At 40.8% G+C, this 25,065-nt stretch overlaps 1 protein-coding gene and 1 long non-coding RNA gene across 3 annotated transcripts in view; one reads left to right on the top strand and one right to left on the bottom strand.

Annotated features, from left to right (window-relative positions):
- The window catches only part of NSF (N-ethylmaleimide sensitive factor, vesicle fusing ATPase), a 156,636-nt gene extending 136,674 nt beyond the window's left edge, over positions 1 to 19,962 (top strand). The window contains exons 18-22 of one of the 2 annotated variants that reach the window (XM_081271459.1): positions 13,143 to 13,277; positions 14,588 to 14,701; positions 17,854 to 17,909; positions 18,063 to 18,162; positions 18,358 to 19,962. In XM_081271459.1, the coding sequence (XP_081127585.1) occupies positions 13,143 to 13,277; positions 14,588 to 14,701; positions 17,854 to 17,909; positions 18,063 to 18,162; positions 18,358 to 18,360 (408 nt within the window). In that variant the 3' untranslated portion in view covers positions 18,361 to 19,962. The remainder of the gene's footprint in view (positions 1 to 13,142; positions 13,278 to 14,587; positions 14,702 to 17,853; positions 17,910 to 18,062; positions 18,163 to 18,357) is intronic. The other variant, XM_081271460.1, reaches the window with a different exon arrangement.
- The window catches only part of LOC308636207, a 770,476-nt gene that overhangs the window by 142,496 nt on the left and 602,915 nt on the right, over positions 1 to 25,065 (bottom strand). The gene's annotated exons all lie outside the window — the stretch shown is intronic.

Below are 25,065 nucleotides of genomic sequence, written 5' to 3'. Positions count from 1 at the left end.
TGCACATAGAACTGTCACTGGCATGTAAATAAGAGGAGAGAGTTAAAATCAGAAGACTTGAATTTTAATCCAATCATTGAACCTCTGAGTCTCAATTTTCTCATTTGTAAAGTAGGAACAATCTTCCAAATTGTTTAGTTGTGAGAATTAAGTAAATGTTCATTGTGGTTCTTTACATATACTGCAAAGCACAACTCAGTGATTAGCTTATTATTAATTTTAGAAAACTAACTCCTTGCACAAAAAAAGGCAACAAAGTAAGCAGCCCATCAAAAGAGATGTGCTGCTGATGAAGCCAGCCCCCAGAAGTCACAGGGAAGAGCCCAGCCACTTCCTTTGCCCCAGCTCCTCCAGACCCTCCCTTAGCCAGCCCTGGAGCAGGGAGCCAGACACTGGAATGAAAACAGTAATGGCGGAAAGGCAAGAGAAGGAGCAGTGCTAAGGGACAGGGGTACTATGGGAAGCTCTGTGGTCACCTAGCTCACAGCAGTCCTGTGTCTGTATAAACTAAACCTGTGTCAGAAACTGCACGTATACTATCCAATCGCCTATCACTTCAGTTTCCAGTTATTCTGACAGTGTGATTTCAGTTAAAGGACTAGAGGATATATGCCAGGATGGTTTATTGTAATTGCCTTTTTATTTTTAAAATTTTATTTAATTGTAGGTGAACATAATAGCTTTATTTACTTATTTGTTTGTTTGTTTATTTAATGTGGTGCTGAGGATCAAACCCAGGCCTCACATGTGCGAGGCAAGCACTCTACACTGAGCTACAGCCCCAGCCCTGTAATTGCCTTTTTATCAATTGGCCTCCAAACTTCCTGATTACATACCCCCAACAAGTTAAAAAAAATGAGCCAATCACAATATTTTTGCACATACATTATGTACATGTGATGTTCATTTTTAAACATATACAAAAAATAAATGCTATAAAGAATGGTATTGAAAGTAAAAGGAGGGCTGGGGATGTGGCTCAAGCGGTAGCGCGCTCGCCTGGCATGCGTGCGGCCCGGGTTCGATCCTCAGCACCACATACAAACAAAGATGTTGTGTCCGCCGAGAACTAAGAAAAAATAAATAAATATTAAAAATTCTCTCTCTCTCTCTCTCTCTCTCTCTCTCTCTCTCTCTCTGTCCTTCACTCTCTCTTTAAAAAAAAAAAAGAAAGTAAAAGGAAGTTCTGTTTCTTCATCTTGAAAACAACTGCTATATTTTAGATGGTAGCATTATAGGTGATTTTTTTTCTGCTTTATTGTTTCCAATGTTTTACAAATTTTCTACTATAAGCATATGTTACCTTAATATGAAAACTTAATATGTATCCAGTTATGTTTATTTTTAACTCAACAACACAACTGTCAAAATTCTTTAATCCCATTGCTTTGCTACTAAATTTTAGTTTGCCCCCTGGAGTTAGAGTATCTTTGTATCTAAACTTTGTCCATGTGTAATATATATTTCTAACAGTTGGTTTTTCTTCTAAAACTAATTTAATGTAATGCCTATAAGACACCCTGTGATCCGGAAAGTAAAGGTGGCAAGAGTGCCTCATGACTATCACACCTGCCCTTGGAAACCCACCTGGAATTCAGCTGGGTGCCATGCTTCCAGTCTCAACCTATTGTGGTTGAGTGCCAGTGTGACTAATGTTGACCCAGATAAATGGTGACAGTTATAAGTTTCTGGAAGGGAGAATGGGGAAGTTTTTTAATCCAGAATATTTCTTTTAAATTATTACTTTAAGGAACATCTGCCTTTTTAGAATGTATGTTTAGTAAGCCTTTACTCTACACTATAGAAATACAAAGATGAAAAGATGGACCAGGGCTCGAAATCCAGGCCACCTGTTCACTTGGTGCAGTTTGTACACGAGATGTACACAGGTCAAGTGGCAGGTAGAGATCAACATCCAGCCCACATATCGCTCATACCAACAGTTCATCCTGGTGCAGGACTGGATCTGCCACCAGCAGGGTTGTCAAGATTTACAGGATAAGAATAGAGAATGCCCAGTGGAATTTGAATTTCAGAAAAACGTCAAAATTTTTTTAGTGTCAGCATATCCCATGCAATATTTGAAAGATATTAATACATAAGGATTTATCTGGCAACCCTAGTCCTGAGAAAGAGGTAAGGAAGTACCCTTTTGCTCCTACAAAAGTGCTGAGATTTGGGGGACAGAGGCAAGGGTGGCTGAATTCACCTAGATTTCTGTTCTCTAATTTATCCACCTAGGGGTTTGTTGAGTTTTGTTTTCTGATTCATGCAGAGGGTAACTGGTGTCCCTGTGACCACCAGCGTGGAGAAAAGATGTAAAAACATGATGGATGTAGTTAGGCTTCATACGTTAAACAGTTCCAGTGGAATATTACCTGAGAATGTTTCGCAAAAAGTAGTTCTTGATCCAGATCTTGAAAGCCTAATAAAAGGGAAATGTTGTCGGGGCAGCTGTGCCCTGCTGAGATGCCGGCTCTGCAGCCCTGGATACTGGACATGTGGCAGTACCCAGATTAGCACATTTCTGTTCTTTTCATACAGAGTGATACTTGAGAGCTGGAGGATGCTTTTTATGTACAGTTACTACCTTAGTCTTCATATGACATGCTCAGTTTTATTTGAGGGAAAAATAGGAATTTATAAGATATTAGAGGCTTCGTTTTTTTCCTAATGACTAAAGTATAACCTTAAATATCAAATGTTGTTAAAATTTAGTCTTTTTAAAAAGGAAAGAATTGCTGCATATATTTTTGGTGCCAAAAACAAAGTATAATAAACAGTTTGTTAATGAATGAAGATCATCATTACCAACCTTGGGTCCCTTTAGTCATTGGCACCCAGTAAGGACTTGGAATGGATAGACTTGTGCCATGGCAGTTGTTAGGGAGACCCTGTGTTTCAGTTTTTTGTATGTTATTTATTTTATTTTTATGTGGTGCTAAGGATTGAACCCAGTGCCTCACATGTGCTAGGCAAGCGCTCTACCACTGAGTCACAATCCCAGCCCCCGTTTTTCTTTTTTAATGATTTTGCTATCAGCTCTTACTACAGAATCTATGTGAGTGTGTCAGTCTGCCTGCCCATGACAATTCCCTCCTCTAATTTGCTGCTTCCATGTGCATGAACTAAGAAGGGCAGCCACCAGGACACATGTGCCATTTCTACAGTAATGAGAACCAAGGGCTGCTGTATGAACAGGCTACATTGTGATTTTCGTGGGCCCCTTTGTCCATGAAAAATATTTTTTTTCCAAAGAAAAGGATATTTATTTTTTTAAAAGAGAGAGAGACAGAATTTTTTAATATTTATTTTTCAGTTTTCGGTGGACACAACATCTTTATTTTTATTTTATGTGGTGCTGAGGATCAAACTCAGTGCCCTGTGCATGCCAGGCCAGCGCGTTACCACTTGAGCCACATCCCCAGCCCCCAAGAAAAATATTTTAAATGATATTTTCTATTGATATAAAGATTAATGTATTACTATAGTAAAACATCTTCAACCTAAAGATTTTGGATTCTTCTGCGCTTCTGATTTTAAGAGAAATTAAAGTGTTTTGTGGGCCCCGTGAAGTCTTATGGGCCTAGACACTGTGCCTAATGGACAAGTCACTGAGTAAAGCTACCTGAACCTCACATTAGATCTTTCAACCTTAAGAAGGCTTTACTTGGGGCTGGGGATGTGGCTCAAGCGGTAGCGCGCTCGCCTGGCATGCGTGCGGCCCGGGTTCGATCCTCAGCACCACATACCAACAAAGATGTTGTGTCTGCCGAGAACTAAAAAATAAATATTAAAAAATTCTCTCTCTCTCTCCTCTCTCACTGTCTCTTAAAAAAAAAAAAAAGAGGGCTTTACTTTTTCTTGTTGTTGTTTTTTTTTTTTTTTTTTTTTGGTCTGTGTTTGGATAGTTGAAATTGTTTAATAAGTTGATCCCCTGATAACAGTATTATCACTGGATACATTGAATCCATGTTCTGAAAGGTTGGGACCAAAGGAGTATGGTGGGTTATGTAGGGTTAAATGAGGACAGAGTGTGGAAAGAAGGAAAGTTTTGATGAAATAATTGTACATTGGTAGAAAACTCTTGGAAGATTTTGTAATAAAGAGAAATGCTGTGGATAAAAATCACAGAGATAGAAATAATAAATTAGAAAGAAGACCTGATTAGAACATCAGGGCTAATTCAGGGCATACCAAGCTAAAAACTGAGATAGGTAGGAACAGTCTGTGGATTAGAGAGTTTGGGCTGGCTGACTAATCTGTGGTCATCTTAATTAAGTTTCTGGTGAGAAAAAGCACTTAACAAAACTGGTCCTTTCCGCATTAAGAAGACTATGGTGTGGTCATACAATTTTAATTTTTTTAACCTATTTAGCCTTTTCTCCTTAGAGCTCAAAAGTCATCATTTTTAGTGATACATTTCCCAAACTCATAATTAAGAGATCAGGCCGGGCACAGTGGCACACGCCCGTAATTCCAGTGGCTCAAGAGGCTGAGACAGGTGGATGGCAAGTTCAAAGCCAGCTTTAGCAATTTAGAAAGGCCCTAAGCAACTCAGCAAGACCTACTCAAAATAAAATATAAAAAAAGGGTTGGGGATGGGGCTCAGTGGTTAAGTGCACCTAGGTTCAATCTCTGGAACCAGAAAAAAAAAAAAAAGAAAGAGAGAGAGAGAGAGAGGGGCAGACAGACCAGCCATTGCTGATATGGGTTTAAAATTACACATGATAGAGCACTTGCCTAGCTTGCCTGAGGCCCTGGATTTGATTCCCAGCAGTGCAAAAATTAACTAACTTATGCTATGCAGATGAAAACAATGGACACAGAAACAGTGAAAATACTAGCAAGGCCTGAACTCTAGTTTCATCTCCTCACCTGATGTAAGAGCCTCAGTTCCCTTCACTTCTCACCCCTGGTTCCTTGACTACAAAATGAGAGGATGAGGGAGAGAGGAAAGGGACAAAGGGAAAAATAAGGCAGTCATTAAGAACTGTCCCAAGTGTAAAGTCTGATGGTTCAGTCTTTTTCATAAATTGGTACTCAATGTTCTTTAATATCATAGAGTAATCCACTCTGCCTATAGTAATTGTTTAAGATTATTTGAGGTTAAGTTTCTCATTTCATTTCCCATCTGCACCACAAATTCCCCTTCTTTTTCTCCTCTGCTCTCCTTGCAGCACCAGAAGGATGGTTGCAAAGAGTTAGACTAAGAATTTGCTTCAGGGTAAAATCTAATGGAGAGTTTAAGTGTAGTTGTCTGCTTAGTTGTAGCATGATTTATTTGAAACATCCTTCCTTTGGTATTCAACTGAAATGTTTAACTCCATAAAAAGAAGAAACAGCAGCAGCAGCTACAGACATTTGAGCAAGAAATGAAAAATGCAGGCAAGACATACAGAGAAGCCTCATTTCTCCCTCATAATTCCTGTAGCTGGTTTTTTGTGATGCTGGGAATACAACCCAAGGCCTTATGCACACTAGGCTAGTGCTCTACCACTGAGCTACACCTCACTCCCCTCTGTGTTGTTCTTAACGTTAGTCAATCTTTTCCCTTGGTTTAGGGAAAACGAGAATTGTAGAAGACACTTAATAATACTTATTTCATTAGCTTAAATTAATAGTTCCCATGAATCTTCCCTTCCCTCTGTTAGAGAAGACTGTATTATGCAATCAATAGCTAGTCAAAAGAAAGGGATATAACAGCCTTCGGCATCAATTTATATGGTAAATGAAGCACACATGCCATTCATTCTAGAGTAGTTTCTTTAAAACTTATTGCTATCATAGCATTCGATGCTTGGGGTTCAGAGATGTAGGCTCTCTGAAATGGTAAATGTTTTCCTTTTGAACACTTGGTATAATGTACCTTTTTCTAGGGCCAGAAGAAAGAATGTAACAATGAAGGAGTGATCTCCTACCTCAAAACCTACGCTGGGATCATCACTCACTCAACACATACTTATTAACTTTGCACTTTGTACAAGGCTCAGTGCACGCCCTGAACATATCAGTAAAACCAGACCTAAGCCCCGGCCTCCTGAAGGAAGACCTGCAGGAAATTACAATAAATACAGGGAGTGAGTCAAGTACATAATATACAAAAAGGTGATTCTTAACTTGGGGGAAAGAACAGGACAAAGGGAGAGGAAGGGTAGGGGCTGCAGTTTTGAATGGGGACAGTGTTGAGTAGGTTTTCAGAAAAGCTGACCTTAAGCAGGTCCTTGACTGGGGGAAGTGCCCATGTGGACACGGAAGCGAAGAGCATTCCAGGCACACAAACCATGCCTTACCTTCTGCGTCAGGTGCACTGAGCTGAGTACAGCAAGGACACCACGGAATGAGGCGAGGCTCCCACCCTCAGGAAGGAGACAGACTAGAAACTAGATTCAGGCATGTAAATAAATGCAGTGAAGCACTATGGTCAGCCAGAGTATTTCTAAAAGTCTCCGTAGTGAATAATACAAACTAAAAAAATGTATATAAGAAATTCCCATTGCAAGGTTAAAGCCAGAATAAATGGTGGGTGGAAGTACCTTTTGCCAGAAGATCTTCCTCCTGGCTGTTGCTCTGAACTCATTTCTCCCGAGAAGTTGCTGCCTCTTAGGGAGGCCCCCCAGACCCCCACTGCCATGACTCCTTCCTACCCAGCATTTAACCAGAGGCTGCAGGTCTCTCCTGAGTCTCACCGTCGCCCTTAATGGGCTAAAGGTTGGAGGTCTGTCTTCCAGCACAGCACAAACCTTTGCCCTCTGGCAGAAGTGCTTTGCATATCACTTGCTCCATTCTCTGGAAGAGAATTCTCAGGGGTCCCGTTGCTCACTCACCTGACCTCACATTTTGGATCTTTATACCCTAGACGGAGGGTGATTTTTCAGGATTCTTTCAAGACCATCCTTGTCAACTTTCGCTTCTTTTCATTCTTGCCTGTTCTGACAGTTATGGCAAAGAGCCCCCTCCCCAGCATCCTTCACTTCGTGCTCTAGGAGTAGGAGTTGTTAAACTCCATTTTGGAGGAGGGAACAGAGGATAAGAAGTTAACTTAACCCCAATCACACACTGTGAATGATGGGGCCTGCACTTCTTCCACTGCACCAAGCCCCCTGTTTATCAGGGGACTTGTCTCTCCCCCATTGCTTTCTCCCCTCCCTAGGCTTGCATTAAAAGGACTTTATTTGTGTAAGATGTTGCTTTAAAGGTGCAGCTTCCTTCCTGGGGATGCTCACTCAGAACTGGTGCGGCATCAGGCAGTAGCTTCCTCCCAGGCCAGGAGAAGGGGGCCGTCCTGCAGGCAGCTGCCAGGCTTCTCTCTCCATCACAGTTCTTCCTCCTCAAGGACTTTCTTTGATTTCCTGTTGGTTTTTATATTAAATCTCCTTCCTTAGTTAAGTGTTCTGGGTCTTCCTTTTGTTGGCTGCCCCCCCCCCTCTAGCTCAGCTGTTTGCACCACCCACCTGGGATTTAGTAGCTTTAGGGAATTGGCCTTCTCCTAGAGGGTCTTGCCAGCGGCTCTGCACCACTACAGGACTCTTCCTAGATAACCCTATTCCAGGAAACTCCCAGTGGCTGTGTCCCCACAGCCATTATGGTTTTGCATTTTGCTGATATGTTCCTTGGTAGTGGCCACTGAATACTTACACATTTTCCCAGCTAAATTATAAACACTTTGAAGGTACCCACCAAATCTTTTAATTCCATAAGTACCTAAAAAAGAGGAAACTCTTGCTAATGGTTCGATCAACTAATGTCAATTCTATCTTTTACTAAGTTTACAAATTCTTAGCATTCTGTCATTTTTCACTCTCATTTACAAATTCTTAGCAGTCTGTCATTTTTCACTCTCGTTTTCAAAAGCATCAGATTCTAATAATCAGAACACAAAGTTTAAGGCCCACAGCATACAGCAGTTTTGAGTTGCACTTTTAAACTCGCTTCTTAATCCACTTCAGGGTTTCCAATTGTTCAGCTAATTCTTCTTACCAAGGGTGTATTACACTTGCTCAGCATTGAATGATATGGAAAGAATGGCCTTTCTTTTCTGCATAACTGACTTTACTTTTGTTCATAGGTTGAAATCAGCCCTTCCATTTCACTGCGGTATTATATTGGTGGTATTTTTATTTGGAGGGGGGAGCTTTCTTCCACATGAACTTTTGTTACAAATCAGTTTATTGGGGCCAATCAATGGGCAAGACCTCTGAAAGGGTGTGGATTATCTGGTTAGTCCTTTGTGTGGCAAAAGGCTTAGATGTTGTTCATTCTTCATCCTGTAAAGAAGTGGGTTTTTTTTTTTTTTTAAGGATCAACACCTAACTGAGCCCTGCCTTTTTCATGGTAATGTTTTCACCTGAGTTAATTCATATGGAACTGAGAATTAGTTAACTAATACTTATTTAACCTTGGAACAATGTTTATCATAATCCGATTGGCAGATAGTCATTTTACTGAAGTCTTTTCTTTACAGCATCAGGACTAGCTAATCTTAATAATGAGTATATTGGGTGAGACTTTTTTTTTCCCCCCCAAAAAAATTTATCACTGCTGTTCTTCTTTCCATCAGGGGCATGTTTGGGCACTGTGGACTTAAGACCAGTAGCCACACATGAACAAGATGAATCTCCCATCTTAGGTCGAGCCCCGTTTAGAGCTGCACCCCCATTGCGTGCTACTGCTGGCTTTTCCCGTCACATTATCCAGTGGCATTTGTTAGCGTGAGTGCATTCAGAGCAGCTTCTTCATGAGAAAGCTTCCATCTGAGCGTTACCACTAATTAATATACAAAATGACCCAGCACAACTTAATTATTCAGTAATGTTTTTCGGTGTTTTCTTAAAGATGATGCTTTGTAAGTCAAGGCCTGAACTTGCCTGGGTCGTGACCTCTTTGCAGTGTTTGCAGTCTTGTTAAACAAGAAGAAAAGCAAAACATAAATTAGCGTCTCCATTATAAGTTGCTGTGCATTTCCCAATCTTTCAACACTATAAAGAGTGTAGTCACTGTTACTACTGTGAGAGAAAGTTTCAGCTTTTGTAATGAGCAAGAAGATTCTTCCTCAGGGCCATACATTGTCCTCTGCCAGAGAGAACACGATGAGAGAGTTTGAATTAGAACTGTGGGGTGTTAAAAACCTAAGGGAAAAGAGAAGTATCATCTATGTTTAATTGTAATGAGGCTGAGGTGAGAAGATCACTTGAGCCCTGAAGTTTGAGAATAGCCCAGCAACACAGAGAGACCCCATCTCAAAAAATAATAATAAGTCAGGCACAGTGGTACATGCCTGCAATCTGGAGGCTGAGGCAAGTTTGAGGCCAGCCTCAGCAACTTAGGGAGGCCCTGTCTCAAAAAAACAAAAAAGAAAAGAAAGAAAGAAAGTACTGGGGATGTAGCTAGTAGTAAGCATCCTGGGTTCAGTCTTCAATACCAAATAAAATAAAAAGGGCTGGGAATGTAACTCAGGGGTAGGGCACTTGCCTAGCATGTGCAAAGCCATGGGTTCAATCCCCTTTACCTCAAATAATAATAATAATTATTATTATTATTACTATTTTTGAAATGAGAATATACCAGCACATGGTACATTTATTACCTGTTAGCCTTCAGGGATGTGTTCCCAAGCTTGCCATTACAGTTTAGTATTAAAAAAACAAACAAACAACAACAACTTTTGCTCGATGTGGTGGTGCACACCTATAATCCCAGGGGCTCAGAAGGCTAAGGCAAGAGGATTGCGATTTCAAAGCCAGGCACTAAGCAACTCAGTGAGACCCTGTCTCTAAATAAAATACAAAAAAGGAGTGGGGATGTGGCTCAGCGATCAAATGCCCCGAATTCAATTCCTGGTAACAAAACAAAACAAAAACAAAAAAATAAAAAATACTTTTGAGTAAAAAAAAAAAAGCCACCATTTTTATGTTGCTACAGTAGAAATGTACATGTCTTTACATGTTTATAATAACCCAGTGTCTATATTTCTGCTACTTTGGGCTTGGAATATCCTTCCCCTTCCTCTTCCTAATCAGCCTACTCATCATTTTAATCCAGGTCCTAGCTCCTCAAGAGAAAGCCGCTTTCTCTGCCACATATTTCTTCCCTCTGCTTGACATCACTGCGCATGACACTGTGCCTTTCTGTACTGCATTGTGGTTTCCTTTTGTATCTGTCTCCCTCTATATAGTCATTCCATTCTCATCTAGGAACTTGGTAAATGTTTGTTTTTAAGCATTTGATTTTTAGCTGGTTGAATATTGTTAATGCTTAGCCTTTAATCTGTATATTTCACAGACCACTTCCATCTCAGAATCTTTGCAGTCATCTATTATACCAATGGCTGATTGTACCAGAGAACCCTGACTGGGTTTCTTAAAGGTTTGTTCGTGGTGGTACCCTGTTCTTTCCTTGCACAGATAAGCAAATACATTAAGAAAGGGTAGCATGCCTTATTGACAGCTAATGAGATAATGTTCACAAACCCAAACAAGTTATTTGGCATCTGCTCTTTGGTTTCTTAAGGTCTTTCCCTACTAGCACAGTAATATTGATGTCCTGAGTTTCTAAGATCCACGAATAGGTTTAATATATGGTCTGAGTATGTACCATAAATCCACATATATTATAATTTTTTTAAAAAAATAATAACAGAAATCTAAAATGAGATATTATACTCATGAAATAAATAGGATGTACAGCTCCATGGTAGAACATTTGCCGCACATGAAGGGGGCCCTGGGTTCAAGTCCCCACTCAAAGAAGAAGAAGAAAGAACAGTATAATTCATATAAGTTTAATACTTACTTATCTTCCATTTTCTAAGCAAACCTTTTAAAATGTGTTTTTCTTCATGAAGAGCAGAAGCATACAATTTGATCTGGTATCTATTTATGGCTCCTTCATTTATTAATTATATGACCTTGAACAAATCACTTATATCTGCGAGACTAATAGCTTCACCAGTGAAACGGGAATTGTCCTGGTACTTAATTTGTGTGATTACAGGAAGACTGAATGAGAATTGATCTGAAGGGACAGTATACAGCAAATAGGATTAAGTGGCAGTCTCCTCGCCTTAAATGGCGAGGTTCTCAAACCCCTGGCCCCATCGACTTCCAGCATGCTGGTATCTAGGCTTGGTGGCCCTCAGGAAGGATACTGGAATACTCTTCTCTGGGAAAAATATATACATACTGATCATTGAGAGAACCACAATAATCAACCAAGTCTTCCTGACCTTCCTGGAGTAAGGCCCTCAAACACAGAGCTTCCAGTTATTAGCCTAACTGAACAGTTGCCCGATATCACCAGATGCTTGAGGAAAGTCTCCAGGAAACAAGTAGGGGAGCAGGAACTCAGAGGAAACAGACAAAGCAGGGAACAGAAGAAGACTTTTTAAAAAAATCTACAATATTCACAGAGACCTAAAATAAGATACTGTACCTGGGAAATAGGATAGGATGAATAGCTGGGGGTGTGTCTCAGTGGTAGAGCGCATGTCTGGTATGCAGGATGGCCTGGCTTAGATCCCCAGCGCTGCAAAACAATAATAATAATAAAGAGAAGAAGGAAATATAATAGGGTATAGTTAAAAAGGAAAGCTTTCAGGAAACAAGAAAGAATTTTAAAGATTAGAAGATAATGTTAACCCCCAAAATATTAGAGAAATGAAAACCAGAGGTAAAAAACAAACAAAAGGAAAAAAAAATTAGAAGATTTGTCTTAGAGGGTCAGTATCCAACTCGTGGAGGTTCACAATGGAGAGTGGGAAGGGTGAGTCACAGAGAAAATAAACCATCCAAGATATTTCTTTTTTTTTTTTTTAAAGAGAGAGTGAGAGAGGAGAGAGAGAGAGAGAGAGAGAGAGAATTTTTTTAATATTTATTTTTTAGTTCTCGGCGGACACAACATCTTTGTTGGTATGTGGTGCTGAGGATCGAACCCGGGCCGCACGCACACCAGGCGAGCGCGCTACCGCTTGAGCCACATCCCCAGCCCAATCCAAGATATTTCCTCAAACCGAATGATTAGAATTTCCACTTGAGAAAGGGCTCATCTAGTGCCAGCAAAATGAGTAAAGAAAGACCCATTTCAAGGTATATGATTTTCAAGTAGAAACAGAAAAAGAAAAGGGCAGAATAAAGAACTTCCAGAAATGCAATGTCTACGCTTTTACCTTTAATGCAACTTTCCTCTGGAATTTTCTGGGTATCTGCACCTCAGAAAAAGGGAAATAAATGAAGAGAAGGAAGTCTAGGACACAGGAGATCTCACAGAGGAAGGAGGAAAGTTCTAGAACTACATATGTACAGCACATGTACAGAGTGAGCATTTCAGATTGAACCATGAAGACAATGGACACCAGGAGGGAAAAAAAAACCCAAATTTCAAATTACCCGATATTTTTAAGCAGTGGGAGGAGTGTGCACAAGTAACTGGAAAAGCCCTGTCTCCCATAGTAAGGCATCAAGAAATGGTATTTCACAAAAATCTAAAAATAGTACCTTGCTATCAAAAGAGAAGAGAGCAAATGCAAGAAAAAGGCTAGGGGAGCTGGAAATGATTGACTTGGAGAGGGGAGTCAGAAATGTGGCACAAGCCTGGCATGGTTTTTAAACTTTTTTCATGTAATCTTGGTAAAATAAAAATGAGATTTAAAAATGTTAAATGAGACAGTCATGTAGAACTCTTAGTCTCTGCGTTTCACAGTTAAGTGTTGCTCACATGTAAACTGTCATACCCTGCTTCTTCTAGAAAACCCAATAGAGCCTTGTTAAACTGCAGATACCAACTTTCTATTCATTCATTTTCTCCCCCAGTTCCCACCATATAGTGCCATCTTGTCTCTGAGGAAGGAATTTCAGACACCCACTTCAGTGTCTTTCTGTTCAGTTTGCATGTCTCTCTGATTTAACGATCCATTGTTTTACTGTTGTGAATGAGAAGATGTTTAGATGCTGTTTTTGAATCATGTTGTAGACATCTTTTTTACAGATTTTCATGAGGGAACTCCTGATCTTTTCTTTTCCAGCCAAAGCACTCACACTTGCACAACCAAATAAATAGATTTTGCACATTTTGTTCAGTCTTTAGTACTCTAGTTTCCTAAATAGTCTTAACCTGTGCATTCCAACACATTTTCTTCCTGTGTTCAGGGCCGAAAGCTTCTTATCATTGGGACCACTAGCCGCAAAGATGTCCTTCAGGAAATGGAAATGCTTAATGCCTTCAGCACCACCATCCACGTGCCCAACATTGCTACTGGAGAGCAGCTACTGGAAGCTTTGGAGGTGAAAATGAGTCAATGAGTTACACTCTGTTTATAAGAAAGGAGTTGAGGCTGGAGATCATGCTGAGGGGTACCCAGCTAGAATACCTGGTGTCTGGTTTCTAACTTAACCTAGAACATGGAACCCTGAGATAGTACCTTCAGTTGTTCTCAGGAATTAGAGGAAGAAGAGGAATACAAGTATCAGGGTATTAATTCCCTGTTCCTCAAGTATCAGGGTATTAATTCCCTGTTCCTCAGGGTAGGCAGAGCACTCACTGCAGGAATGAGTTACTCTGCGCCCCACAGGCATAGAATGCATACAGAGTCCATGACCAGGGACTTGGATGGGTGAAGCTGTAAGGTGGGGAGTAAGATAATCATTGCAGGGGCTGGGGATGTGGCTCAAGCGGTAGCGCGCTCGCCTGGCATGCGTGCGGCCCGGGTTCGATCCTCAGCACCACATACCAACAAAGATGTTGTGTCCGCCGAGAACTAAAAAATAAATATTAAAAAATTCTCTCTCTCTCTCTCCTCTCTCACTCTCTCTTTAAAAAAAAAAAAAGATAATCATTGCATATAAAACCTGGTTATTTAGAGTGGCCATCAGCACATTTCCTTGCATTTAGTAGATTGGAACAGTAATTAAAGCCTTCAAAACTTCAAAAAAGCTACAGAAATAAAAAGAAGTTTCCTATGAGTTTATAATATGGAAATGTTCTGAAATTTTTTGAGGATGATAAAGTCTTTAGTTTTTAAAAAAAATACATGTTGCAGTAAACCTTTGGTTAATATTAATGTGCACAGATGACTTGACGAGATCTGTTGGAAAAGGTGATTTAGCCAAGTTGCTGAGCAGCGGTGGAGGCCATAAGCTCTCACAGCCTTCCCCACCCATGGTGCGTGCGTGCTCCCAACAAAATCATCCTTACGACAAATGTTTCCAGGTTGCCTGTTTGAGCAGTTTTTGTGGCAGGGCTGGGCAAGAGAATTAAATCTAGTCTGCTTTGACAACATACAGATTATTCCCAGAAAGGAATGCTAAAAATTTTAACTTGTATTTATTATGGATTGGAGCTATTTTTTCCCAGCTAACATATCTCTGAGTAACAATGGAGATCCAAAGACAAACAGGGTTTAAGATACCAGCTTTTGCTTTTGTGCTTGTACCTAATGGGTTCAGGAAGGTCAGACTGGTTTTAAAATAGGAGGGAATCCTATCAGCTTAACTCAGTCAGATGTTTCCTACCACTGTTCTTTTCAGGATGAATGTGAGAATTAATTAATGTTGTTGATGTTAGAGGGACTTCATTGTTGTTTATTGTTTTGTAGCTTTTGGGCAATTTTAAAGATAAGGAACGCACCACAATTGCACAACAAGTCAAAGGGAAGAAAGTCTGGATAGGAATCAAGAAGCTACTGATGTTGATCGAGATGTCCTTGCAGGTAAGGAGCTTCCTCCACATGATCCAGAGAAACAAGTTCACCATACACCTAGAGTTTTTTATTTGTTTGTTGTTTCTGAGATTGTGATTGAACCCGGGGCAGCTTTACCTCTGAGCCACTTATTATTTTTTACTTTTAAAATAAATCCCTAGCCCTTTTTATTTATTATTTTGAGACAGGGTCTCTTAAGTTGCTTAGGGCCCCATTAGGTTGTCAAGGCTGACTTCAAACTTGTGATCCTCCTGCCTCAACTTCCCAAGTCACTGGGATTACAGGCGTGCATTACCATGCACCAGATCCATGAGGTTTTAATATTTCCTTCACTAAGGTTTTAATTAATTTGTTATAATTCTCTTATATTATTTCTGAACTCAAGCTGTTAATTTAAGGAATCACTAGATCTTGGAACTAGAAAGGACTTCAAAGAGTGATTTTTTAGGCAGGGGATATAGCTCAATGATAGAGTATTTTCATGGTATGCATGAAGCCCTGTGTTCAAGCCCCAGCACCACCAAAAAAATAGCAATTGCTCTGCTGCCCTCTTGTTTTAAGAAAGCTGTGTATCACTCAGGTTGTCAGCAAATTAGTCAAAATCACATAGCCAATTAGTGATCGAGGAAGAATGTGCTGTCATCAGAAATCAGTAAGTTACTGCATGTATATGAGAGGAGGCCTGGGAGACTTCTGTAAAGAACAGGTGGGTTGCATTGCATAGAGTGGACTTGGGCTGTGTATAATTTTCCCTGACTGGACTCCTAGAAATTTCATGCAAACTACTATAGGGTTAAAGCATCTAGGATCTCATGGAAAACTGAGCCCCATTCTGCTTCCTGGACAGAAACAGATGAAACTTCTTTGGAACTTTCTCACAACTATTGGCAACTTACCTTTACTCTTTCTGGAACTCCGTGCTTCATGCCCATCCTGTCTCCTGGCCCTCATCTGACATACTAGATCAGTTTCTCCCTACCAAGCTAAGTGAGTTCAGATGCACCATCTAAAGCCCTGGAACAGAGCTAAACACAGAGTAGGGTGCTCAGTGAACTTTTAATGAATGCATGATTCCATCTCCGGTCCTGGGTGGAATGCTATAGGCATGGCGCATTGCTGAGGGGTCTTACCCATCCACCAGTGTGAGAGTGGATGGCAGAGCGGGAGTTCAGCTTCTCAGTTACATCCAGAGGGGGCCGTTGGAGCAATAACAAATCGGAAACATGAAGTGAGTACTTTTTAATCCTTTGTGATAAGCTTAGTTTAAAATAATATTTTTGTGGTTTTTAGAAACCTAAAGTTCAGCCTGCTGAAACTTTAATTTATTTTCCATTATGAGAAATAAAATAGAGTCACAGACCAAGCACTTTGCTGAAGCTTATTCCTGGTAAAGGTTCCCATACAGGTGTACTGGCACTTTCCTTGAAAAAAGACAAACCTGTCGGAAAGCCAGCTCTGCTCTTCTTCTTCCTCCTCTTCTTCTTCTAGTTTCAACTCAATTTTTTTTCAATAATTGCACAGAAGAAACTCTGTGGGTTTTTCTCCCCAGCCCCCTTCTCTTCCTCTTCCTTTGATGCCTGAGGTCAGTGATCAAGTTAATGCTTCTTATGTATGTGGGGTAGAAAGTGAGAGTGGGGCGCTCAGGCCTAATCTTCAGCGACTGACACTTCATAGGCCTCCAAATTTGAGCCCCTTCATGTCAAATGGATTCTGTGCAGCTGAGTGACTTCTCTTTAGATCTGCCTAAAGAGACTGAGCCCCAGTGAAGAGGCATGTAGTTTAGCAGAATGTAAGTCATGTTCCCTCTCTGTTCCCCGAGCATGATTCTGTTAAAACTTGCACAGTGCTGAGGATCTGCTCTGACTGGATGTCACCTGAGGGAATAAAGTCATTTATCTAGATTACTTTTTTCCTCCCTTTCTCTTGACTTTTAATTCCATAGCTACAGGCAAGTCAGTAAGTCGTTGCTCACACATATTAAATATATTTAATGGGCAAAGACCTGCAAGTACTGACTACAACTGAGCTCCAGCTAGTTCCATTTTTTTTAAGAACTTGACAATTGATTCATATGTAATTCTATTCCCAAAGAGGAAAAATGTTTCTTTTGTTAGCTATTCACACTTTTTCTTAGTCCTTTGTAGTCTGACCTCTTAACTTTGATACATTTGAAACTTCTGTTCAATGTTTTTCTGGAATAGAAGAGAATTTTTTTTAAGTGTTTGGAGGGGGGAATCCAATTGCACACTTGCCCACAGCTGCACTGAGCATTTGAAAACCGTTCCTGGAGGGTAGGGAGTTCCCTTCTGGGAATAGACTTCTGTCCTAGAACATGTTTTAAAAGTGAGGTGTGTTTCTTACAATAAAAAATCCATCTTAAAGAATTAAAGGATGTTTTTAATGATCGTTATCTAGATAACTTCACATCTCTGATAGACCAATAAGAATAAAATATATTTTAACAAATTACTATACATATAAATATAAAATGAAAACCAGGAGAGATAATTAATAGCAACAACCTGAACCAACACCTGAATCAGAACCCCGCCATCTTTCCTTAGACCCATGACATATTCCAGGTCCCTGAGAGACAGTTTACCCAGAGAGCGCATCAGAGTCAGCAGTATTCTTGTTTTAGTTGTAGTGCAACTGTTCCATTAATTGCAAAGAAGAAACTGTGCAAGGGCACTGAGGCTAAGAAAAGCTCAATGGTTGATTGACATAGAGTTAATAAGCCATATTTGGGTTATCTAATGAGACTTTTATGCCTTAGAGAAGTCCTAGGAATTGGATGTCATTTGAACTGCCTGGACTGACCACCATCTGGTTCACAATGATGCCTCAGAGGTGTGCTGTGCCTCCCCATGCTGCGCCAGCTGAGAGAGCACTTGGCTGAGGTGACCATGAATGACCCTGGGTCAGGTCATTTGAACCCAGCACTCAGCCATTCTCCATGTTGGGAAATCCCACTCTCCTAAATGATATAATCTGCTTTGTTGTGCATCAGAACAGTGGTCAAGGAGCAGTTGACACATTCCTGTGAGTCAGCAGAGTGCTACTGGAAGTATGAAACCAAGCATTTCCTTGGCATGAAGTAAGGGCATAGTTGTTAGAAGGCACCATTAACTTGTCTTCTTTATTTCTTCTGATGTATTTAGATGGATCCTGAATACCGAGTGAGAAAATTCTTGGCCCTCTTGAGAGAAGAAGGAGCGTAAGTACACACAGCACTTAAGACTACAGACCAAACTTCACTCTGTCAAATCCCAGTAACTACTTAAGAGTTGCATACAGTACATATGAATTTGACAGTTTCTTTCCAACATAACTTTGTTTTCATTTATTAGAATTCTTCACTGTGTTGTAGGTATGAGAGACCAAGCAAGGAGGTTGGTTGTTCTGTTGGTTTGCTCTCCCTGTCCTGCTTCGCAAAACTACCTTGTCACAATGCAGGGAAAAACTTGATGGTACATATTTATTGGAACCTGTTTTTAAATGCATGGAGTTGTGACCATTTTCTTTTGTCAGTTGTCCTTCTGTAGCAAATGCATAGTGGAAAATGTAGCAAAAACATTAAGAAGCTGCTAGTGATTCCATTATGAATGGCTTTTTGCAGGTGCTCATCTGTTTTTATGTGTATGTGTTTGGTGTTTCTTTTGCAGTAGCCTTCTTGACTTTGATTGAAAATGGACTCTTTGCAACACACGGTGACCAAGGGACATGACCAAGGTGAAGATGGCCTGGGATCTTCACTCATCTTGCTGGAGATACTGGACTAAGTGAAACATTCTCTACCTTCAACCTGCGCTCAACTGCATGATTAGTGCAAAAACACTCCCCTCTTCATGCTTATTGAGATATTCTGGTGTTTTTGTGGAAAGTGTAAATCTGCTTAAGATGCTGTGCTTACCTTCCCCCGAGCTGAGGTGGTTCCTTCTTACTCAGAGTCTGTGTGGGAGCCGTACTGTATTTGTGCACACTACACATTTGAAGCTCCACACCACCTGAAAACTATTAGTAAAGGTAACAAATGTTGCAGGACAACACTTGACCTTGTTAGAAGGTCGACTTTCTGCATGCAAAACAAGAGCAGTGAGCAGAGGCGTGGGTTCTCTGGGACTCTGTACAACTCCCCTACGCTTACACTAACGGTAATTGGTATTTGGTTAAAGGTATTCCCATGGAACTGGTTATTATTGCCTGAAGAAACAGGGCTTTGAATATCTAAGATGTTGTTCTTAATCATTTTCAGGGATATTTTCAAGTTGCAATCAGGAGATCTTTCTTATTAGAAAGTCCAATTGTCACTGTGGTGGCTGTGACATCCCCTTGATATAATTAATTTGCTCTGTGGTAAGATATATGCTAATTATTACCACTCAGAAGATGTTGTTAAAAACTTATGAAAGATATGTATGGAAAAATGTACACCCCTAAACAGAAAGGAATTATTAAAATAAAGTAATTTACAAACCTCTCAGCACTAATTAGTGTCCAACTCTAAGTGGGTCAATTCCTTAGGATAATATAAAAGGCTTATTAGTATCACCACTTTTCTCTTTTCCTTAGCCTAATGACTTACTTAGAATTTGTCCTTCCTTTATTTTAAATTATCTGTACTATCTAGCATGCAAATAAAACACTATTATCCAGAGAAATAAGCCACGTCCTCACCCTCTCCCTTCAGCCCTTGAACACCCGTCTGATCCTTTCCCTCATCCTCTACACGCTTCTTCCAAAGGGAAGGAGAACTCGTTGAGTCCTTTTGAGGGTGACTTGTCTTATCACTGAGTTGGAAGGAATTTAATTAGGTTATCACATATGGTGATGAGACATATGGAGCACGACTCTCCCACTGCTGCTTAAAACACGAGGACAGGTGGTCAGAAGCCACCACTTCTGACCAGTTTGTTGCCACAGTGGCACTTGGGTGTGGCAAGTAGAAGGCCAATCATCTCCAAATCTTGTTCTCTGTATACTTTTGTTTTGAGTCTTCATCCCTGGCTCATTTTGTGGCTTTTATGACAGTGGATTTATTGTGGAATTTTGTGATCCCTGGTGGCCCATGTCCTGAATCCCCAACCTGTTTGCCATCTTGCCTCTTCCCTCCTCCCGAGAAACAGCACACATTGTATTAACTTATGTCTCTTGTTAAATGAGGATAATGTCTTTGTGTTCTGTCCAAAACTATATTGAAAAAGATAAATATTATATTGTTTAATGCAAATGAAGGAATGCAATAAAGAGTAAATATACTTGAAAATGTTCGTAGACAGTATTTCATATAAAACAATCACCGACAGACGCTTATGAAGAGGAAGGAGGTCCAAAAAGAAATCTCTCTGTTTTATTACAGCTAGCCAAAGGAGGTGGAGGATTTTTGTTTTAAAAATCTCTTATTAAGTACAGTTATTTGAAAAGAAAAAGAGATCACTAGCATACCAAAATGCTGATAAACAGCAAGAACCTATATACTTGTGCTTTATGCTTATTTTATCTTGGAAAACAGAGCTGTAAACAAATTTTAGCAAGAAACCAGAGCAGAGAAGGCTGTTTCTGTTAGAACCGCTCCTTCCTGTGAGATGTGCACCCCAGCACCCTCAGTGAGATTTCTTCCATGGGTCATTTTGGTGTCCTTCATGGTTTTTACATTTTTTTTCTGAGCTATTATGTTCCAGGCTGATCCCTGATGCTTGACACTGGCCCAGATTAGGGCAAGGGGTAGCTCAGAAAATCAGCAGGAACTTCAGCAGCAGGGTTGGCTCCCCAGGACCTCAGAGGGGAGGACCCTAAGGCTGGCTGGTCCCCACCTTGCCTTCAGAAGGTGGGTTCTGGAAGTGCGTGGGTATGCGGCGTGGCTGGTGAACACAGGCAGACTCCACCCGGCCACTGCCTTGGAGGCCATTGCCTGTGGGTGGCTTAAGCAGCCACTGGGCTGCCAAAAGATGTCACTAAAAGGGGGAGAAGGGTATTTTATCCTTATTAGATTTTGACATCTTCACGGTGATACTTTTTTTAAAAAATTTAATAAGAAAACTAATTGTAGTTAATATCCAATATAAGTTTTGCTTTAAGGCTGTCTTTCTATAGCTTAAAAATTATTCAATAGCCAGCCCTCTAAGTTTTGGCCATGTATCACAAAATCGTGGAATAAATTCAAGTGTGTATAGTAATCAGATCCTGGTCAGAAGCCTTGCCGAAGCACTGAGTCCATTCTGATCACCCGTCCAGCCTGAACAGGGCAGCGGCAGCGGCAGAGGCAGGCTTTCGTTTTCCTTGCCTGGCAACTTGGTCTGCAGCCTCTTCAAAGAAGTGACTAGGCTAGGTGTGTTTGAGAGTTCAAAAAAGCATGTAAATTTCAGAAGTTATTGCAAAACGATCTAAAGTTTCTCATCAGCTGGCAGACTGTGCCGAGACTGGGTCCCAGGGATGAGCCCACAGAGGGCGTGTGCCACACGGACACCATGGTGTTGAGATGCAGAGATAGCACCTGTGATTGTCTCGAATCCCAAGTAGGCGAGGATGGAATTTGCAAGGAGGACTCAGGTTTGAGATTTTCCCAGCACACAGTCTCCACATGACTGACTCTGCCTCACTCATTTGTGAGAGTGATTAGTGGTCTTAGAAAATTCTCCATTTAGCTAGACGTGAGGACAGCAGAGCAGCCATACTTAGCTGAACTGACCTTCCTTGTGTGTAAAGCAGCTGCCACATCAGCACAAGTCCACGTACCCAGGGCCACATGGAGACTGAAGGAGATACATCTAGAATAATCCCACAATCAGGGTTCCCCTTGCTTTTCTCAGCTTTTTCTACTTCCTTACCTTCTCTCCTTTTGCCTATATTTCTACCTCCTCCTTAAACTCATGTACTCTTCCCTTCTTTCTTCATAAAATAATATTGCTTGAGGGCTGGGGATATAGCTCAGCGGTAGAGCACTTGTCTAGTACACATGAGGCACTGGGTTCGATCTGCAGTACCACATAAAAATAGGTAAATGAAGGTATTATGTCCATCTACAACTAAGTGCACGTGTATGTGTGTGTGTGTGTGTGTGTGTGTATGAAGTTCATGAACTTTGAGTGGCCATTCCTAAAGAGATTTGGCCTGGCACAGTGATGCACACCGGTAATCCTAGTGACTCAGTAAGCTGAGGCAGGAGGATCTCAAGTTTGAGGCCAGCCTTAGCAACTTAGTGAGACCCTGTCTCAAAAATATTTAAAAACGAGCTGGGGATGTGGTTCAGTGGTAGAGTGCACATTGAACTTGATCCTCAGGCTTCCAAAATAATAACAACAACAAATAGCAATAATAGGTGTGTGGGGGGGTCACAGACAACCTATTTCCACTGCCCAAAGTAGACAGTGGTTTCCTGGTTTTATGTTTTTATGAAGTGAGGTAACATTTGTTCCTAATAGAGGTAGATGAAGAGAGAGAAAAAATAATTTAGCTATTCTCAAACAATGTGCCTAACAAACTGAAGATGGCATTTTATGGGCAGGTCTGAAACTAAAGGACTGTGTATTGTTGTAAAACTGAGTGAAAGCATTCTGCCATCAAAAACTCAGAACTTGGGAGCTTCAGGTGAGTCCTTTGGAAGCCCCAGTCCAAGGAGAGAAAACCATTTCCCTGGAACATACCCACCTGTTCATCCTTCTGCCCAAACTAGCCTACAACTTCAAGTGACATCCCGACCACCCAGAGCCCAGGACACACCATTTCTTCTTGCTGGCCAACCTACTACTTCTACAGCTTGGCTTCTGCAGGAGAACTAGCTGGACGGGGCCATCTCCAGTCAAGTTACATTTTCAATTGCGCAAACTCCAGCAAATGGAGTTGAAAATATGGTGAGGATTGGGCTGGGGATGTGGCTCAAGCGGTAGCGCGCTTGCCTGGCATGCGTGCGGCCCGGGTTCAATCCTCAGCACCACATGCAAAACAAAGATGTTGTGTCCGCCGAGAACTAAAAAATAAATATTAAAAAATTCTCTCTTTCTCTCTCTCTCTCTCTCTCTCTCTCTCTCTCTCTAAAAAAATATATATATATATATATATATATATATATATATATATATATATATATATATGGTGAGGAAAGAATTAAGGCAGTATCCAGCCCCCTGATCTGCTGGCCTTGGGCCACTTCTTTTAGGAGTATCTGGGACATTTATGTGTACATCAAAAATGCTTGAATCTGGGCTGGGGTTGTGGCTCAGTGGTACATTGCTCGCCTAGCATGAGTGAGACACTGGGTTCCATCCTCAGCATCACATAAAAATATATATATGTAAACAAAATAAAGTATTATCTATAACCAAAAAAAAATTTTTTTAAATATTTGAATCAGTGAAATTAATTTCAGCCCAAATTCCTTGATAGAAGTTGACTTACAACAAAATAAGCCCTTAAGAGAGTCCTGAAGTAGATCAGACCTACTATCCATGACATCGAAGAAGATCTTGCTTAGAGAATAGAAGAAAAGATCTTAATTTGGTCACTTAATTAGCTTAGGCTACCACATTCAGAATGTCATATTCTTGACCTGAGCATGAATCTGGAAACTCCACACATGGTACAATGTATCCATTTTAAGTTTGTTTACCTTCTCTTTAATGGCTTAACAGAAAAAAACTGCATGATGAAATATATTTTCTCCAAATATATATATATTTATATAATATATAATCTTAGTTAACTCAAAGGTATATACATTGTATAATAAATAATATTTATAAAAAGAGACTTTTTGAATATAAAATCAAAAAGATCAACAACTTCTACAACTTTTTACAAAACTTTGGATACAGCAGGTTGGTAGGAAATTTCCGTTGGATACTATGACCTGACTACAGCGAGAATAATTACAATGCACTCATGAACTATTATTAAATAATTACTTGTCAGCTACTTGAATACGTCCCCAAAACATGACTTTATCACTTTTAATATAGAATACATAGATATGAAAAGACTGTTTTAAAAATTTGTATCCATTCTGCTGAAATATTCGCACATAAAGCAAGCATTAACCGGTTGATGTGATTTAAAACTTTTCAGTCTAAGATGAGATGGGGAGGAGCGTCTGGGACTCTAGAGGGGTGGGATGTGGTTCTTTAGCAGGGCTCATGGCCGGCAGGTGCAAAAGGCCAGGCAGGCTTTAAGATGACAGTTTGGCAAGCCTGCCTGCACAAACCGGGAATCACTGACCAGGTACCTTAGGTGAGGGTTAGATAGACCCAAGAGAGAGGGAGAAAGGAAAGACAAATCTTTATTTTGCTCTGTTTCCCTGTTGTGATTCTCCTTAAGAGAGTCGCCGGATTGATCAGGACTGTCAAAGCCATCTGCCTCCATTTGGTTCGCCGCCTCCAGGACACTCACCAGGACTGGTGTGCATCAAGGAGCACTCTGCTGGGGGATCTCCCCCTGGGAGCAAGTGACTGCTTGCCTGCTTTGAACACACCTGATCTAGATCCTTGAAACCATAAGGGTTGATGCTATCTCACATACAGGCAACAGGGAAGAGCCACGTTAAAGAACTCTGCATTTCTGTTTATTCACAGAGACCATAAAGAGAAGGTGGCAGGAGAACCTGGTCTGATTAGAGAGGAAACCCTGATATCTCTCTATCTCTCTCTCTCTCTTTCTCATGACCTGAAGTCCTACAGCTCTACCTGGAATTGTTTTTTATGGAGAATCTGCAGGTGAGCAGGGCTAGGATTGAAAAGTCCCCTCCAAAGACACTGCTTGTTGCTATAGGAAGCCATTTGAGCTGGAGAAGACTTGCCCCCCTACATGACCTATTTACAATGCCCACTACCCCCCCAAAAAATCTACTGCATTAACGATGGAAAGTGCAGAATGGTAGAAAAAGATTTTGAGATCTGACGGCCTCTCGTGCAGAACAGGGTTATAGAGAAAGTGAGACTGAGAAGAACTCGGCTGCTCTTCAAACAGCTTACCAGGGCACCAGAACTAGTTCTTCAAAACTCAAAATCCTCCTCTAACGATCGTGGGGACCTCCCCACCACTCCATCCTAGCTAAACCTATGGCTTTTATCAGAATGTGAAAGTGTATCAGATTTGAATGGGAGTCGACAGAAAAGGAGACTGCAGGGGTTTGTCCTACTTTGTAACTCCCACCTCACAGGCATCTTGGAATGTCACCATCAGAAGCAGCTTGGAGACAGATTCTTGCCCACGCTCATGTCCTTCCCACCAGGCCGAGAGCTCGCATTAGCCCAGCCTGTTCTGTTGGAGTAGATTTTTTTTTCATTTTTATTTTCTTTAACATGTGCAAAGGTAAGCCTCGGGTCTGTTCCTACCAGACCCTGGAGAACTAAAAAGAAAGCCCCTCTGTAAAAACCACACAC

This window comes from Spermophilus citellus (assembly GCF_964194105.1).
Source record: "Spermophilus citellus genome assembly, chromosome: 17".
NCBI classification, from domain to species: Eukaryota; Metazoa; Chordata; class Mammalia; order Rodentia; family Sciuridae; genus Spermophilus; species Spermophilus citellus.
Note: the sequence above shows the minus strand (reverse complement) of the source record. Positions and strands in the feature narration are given on the sequence as shown.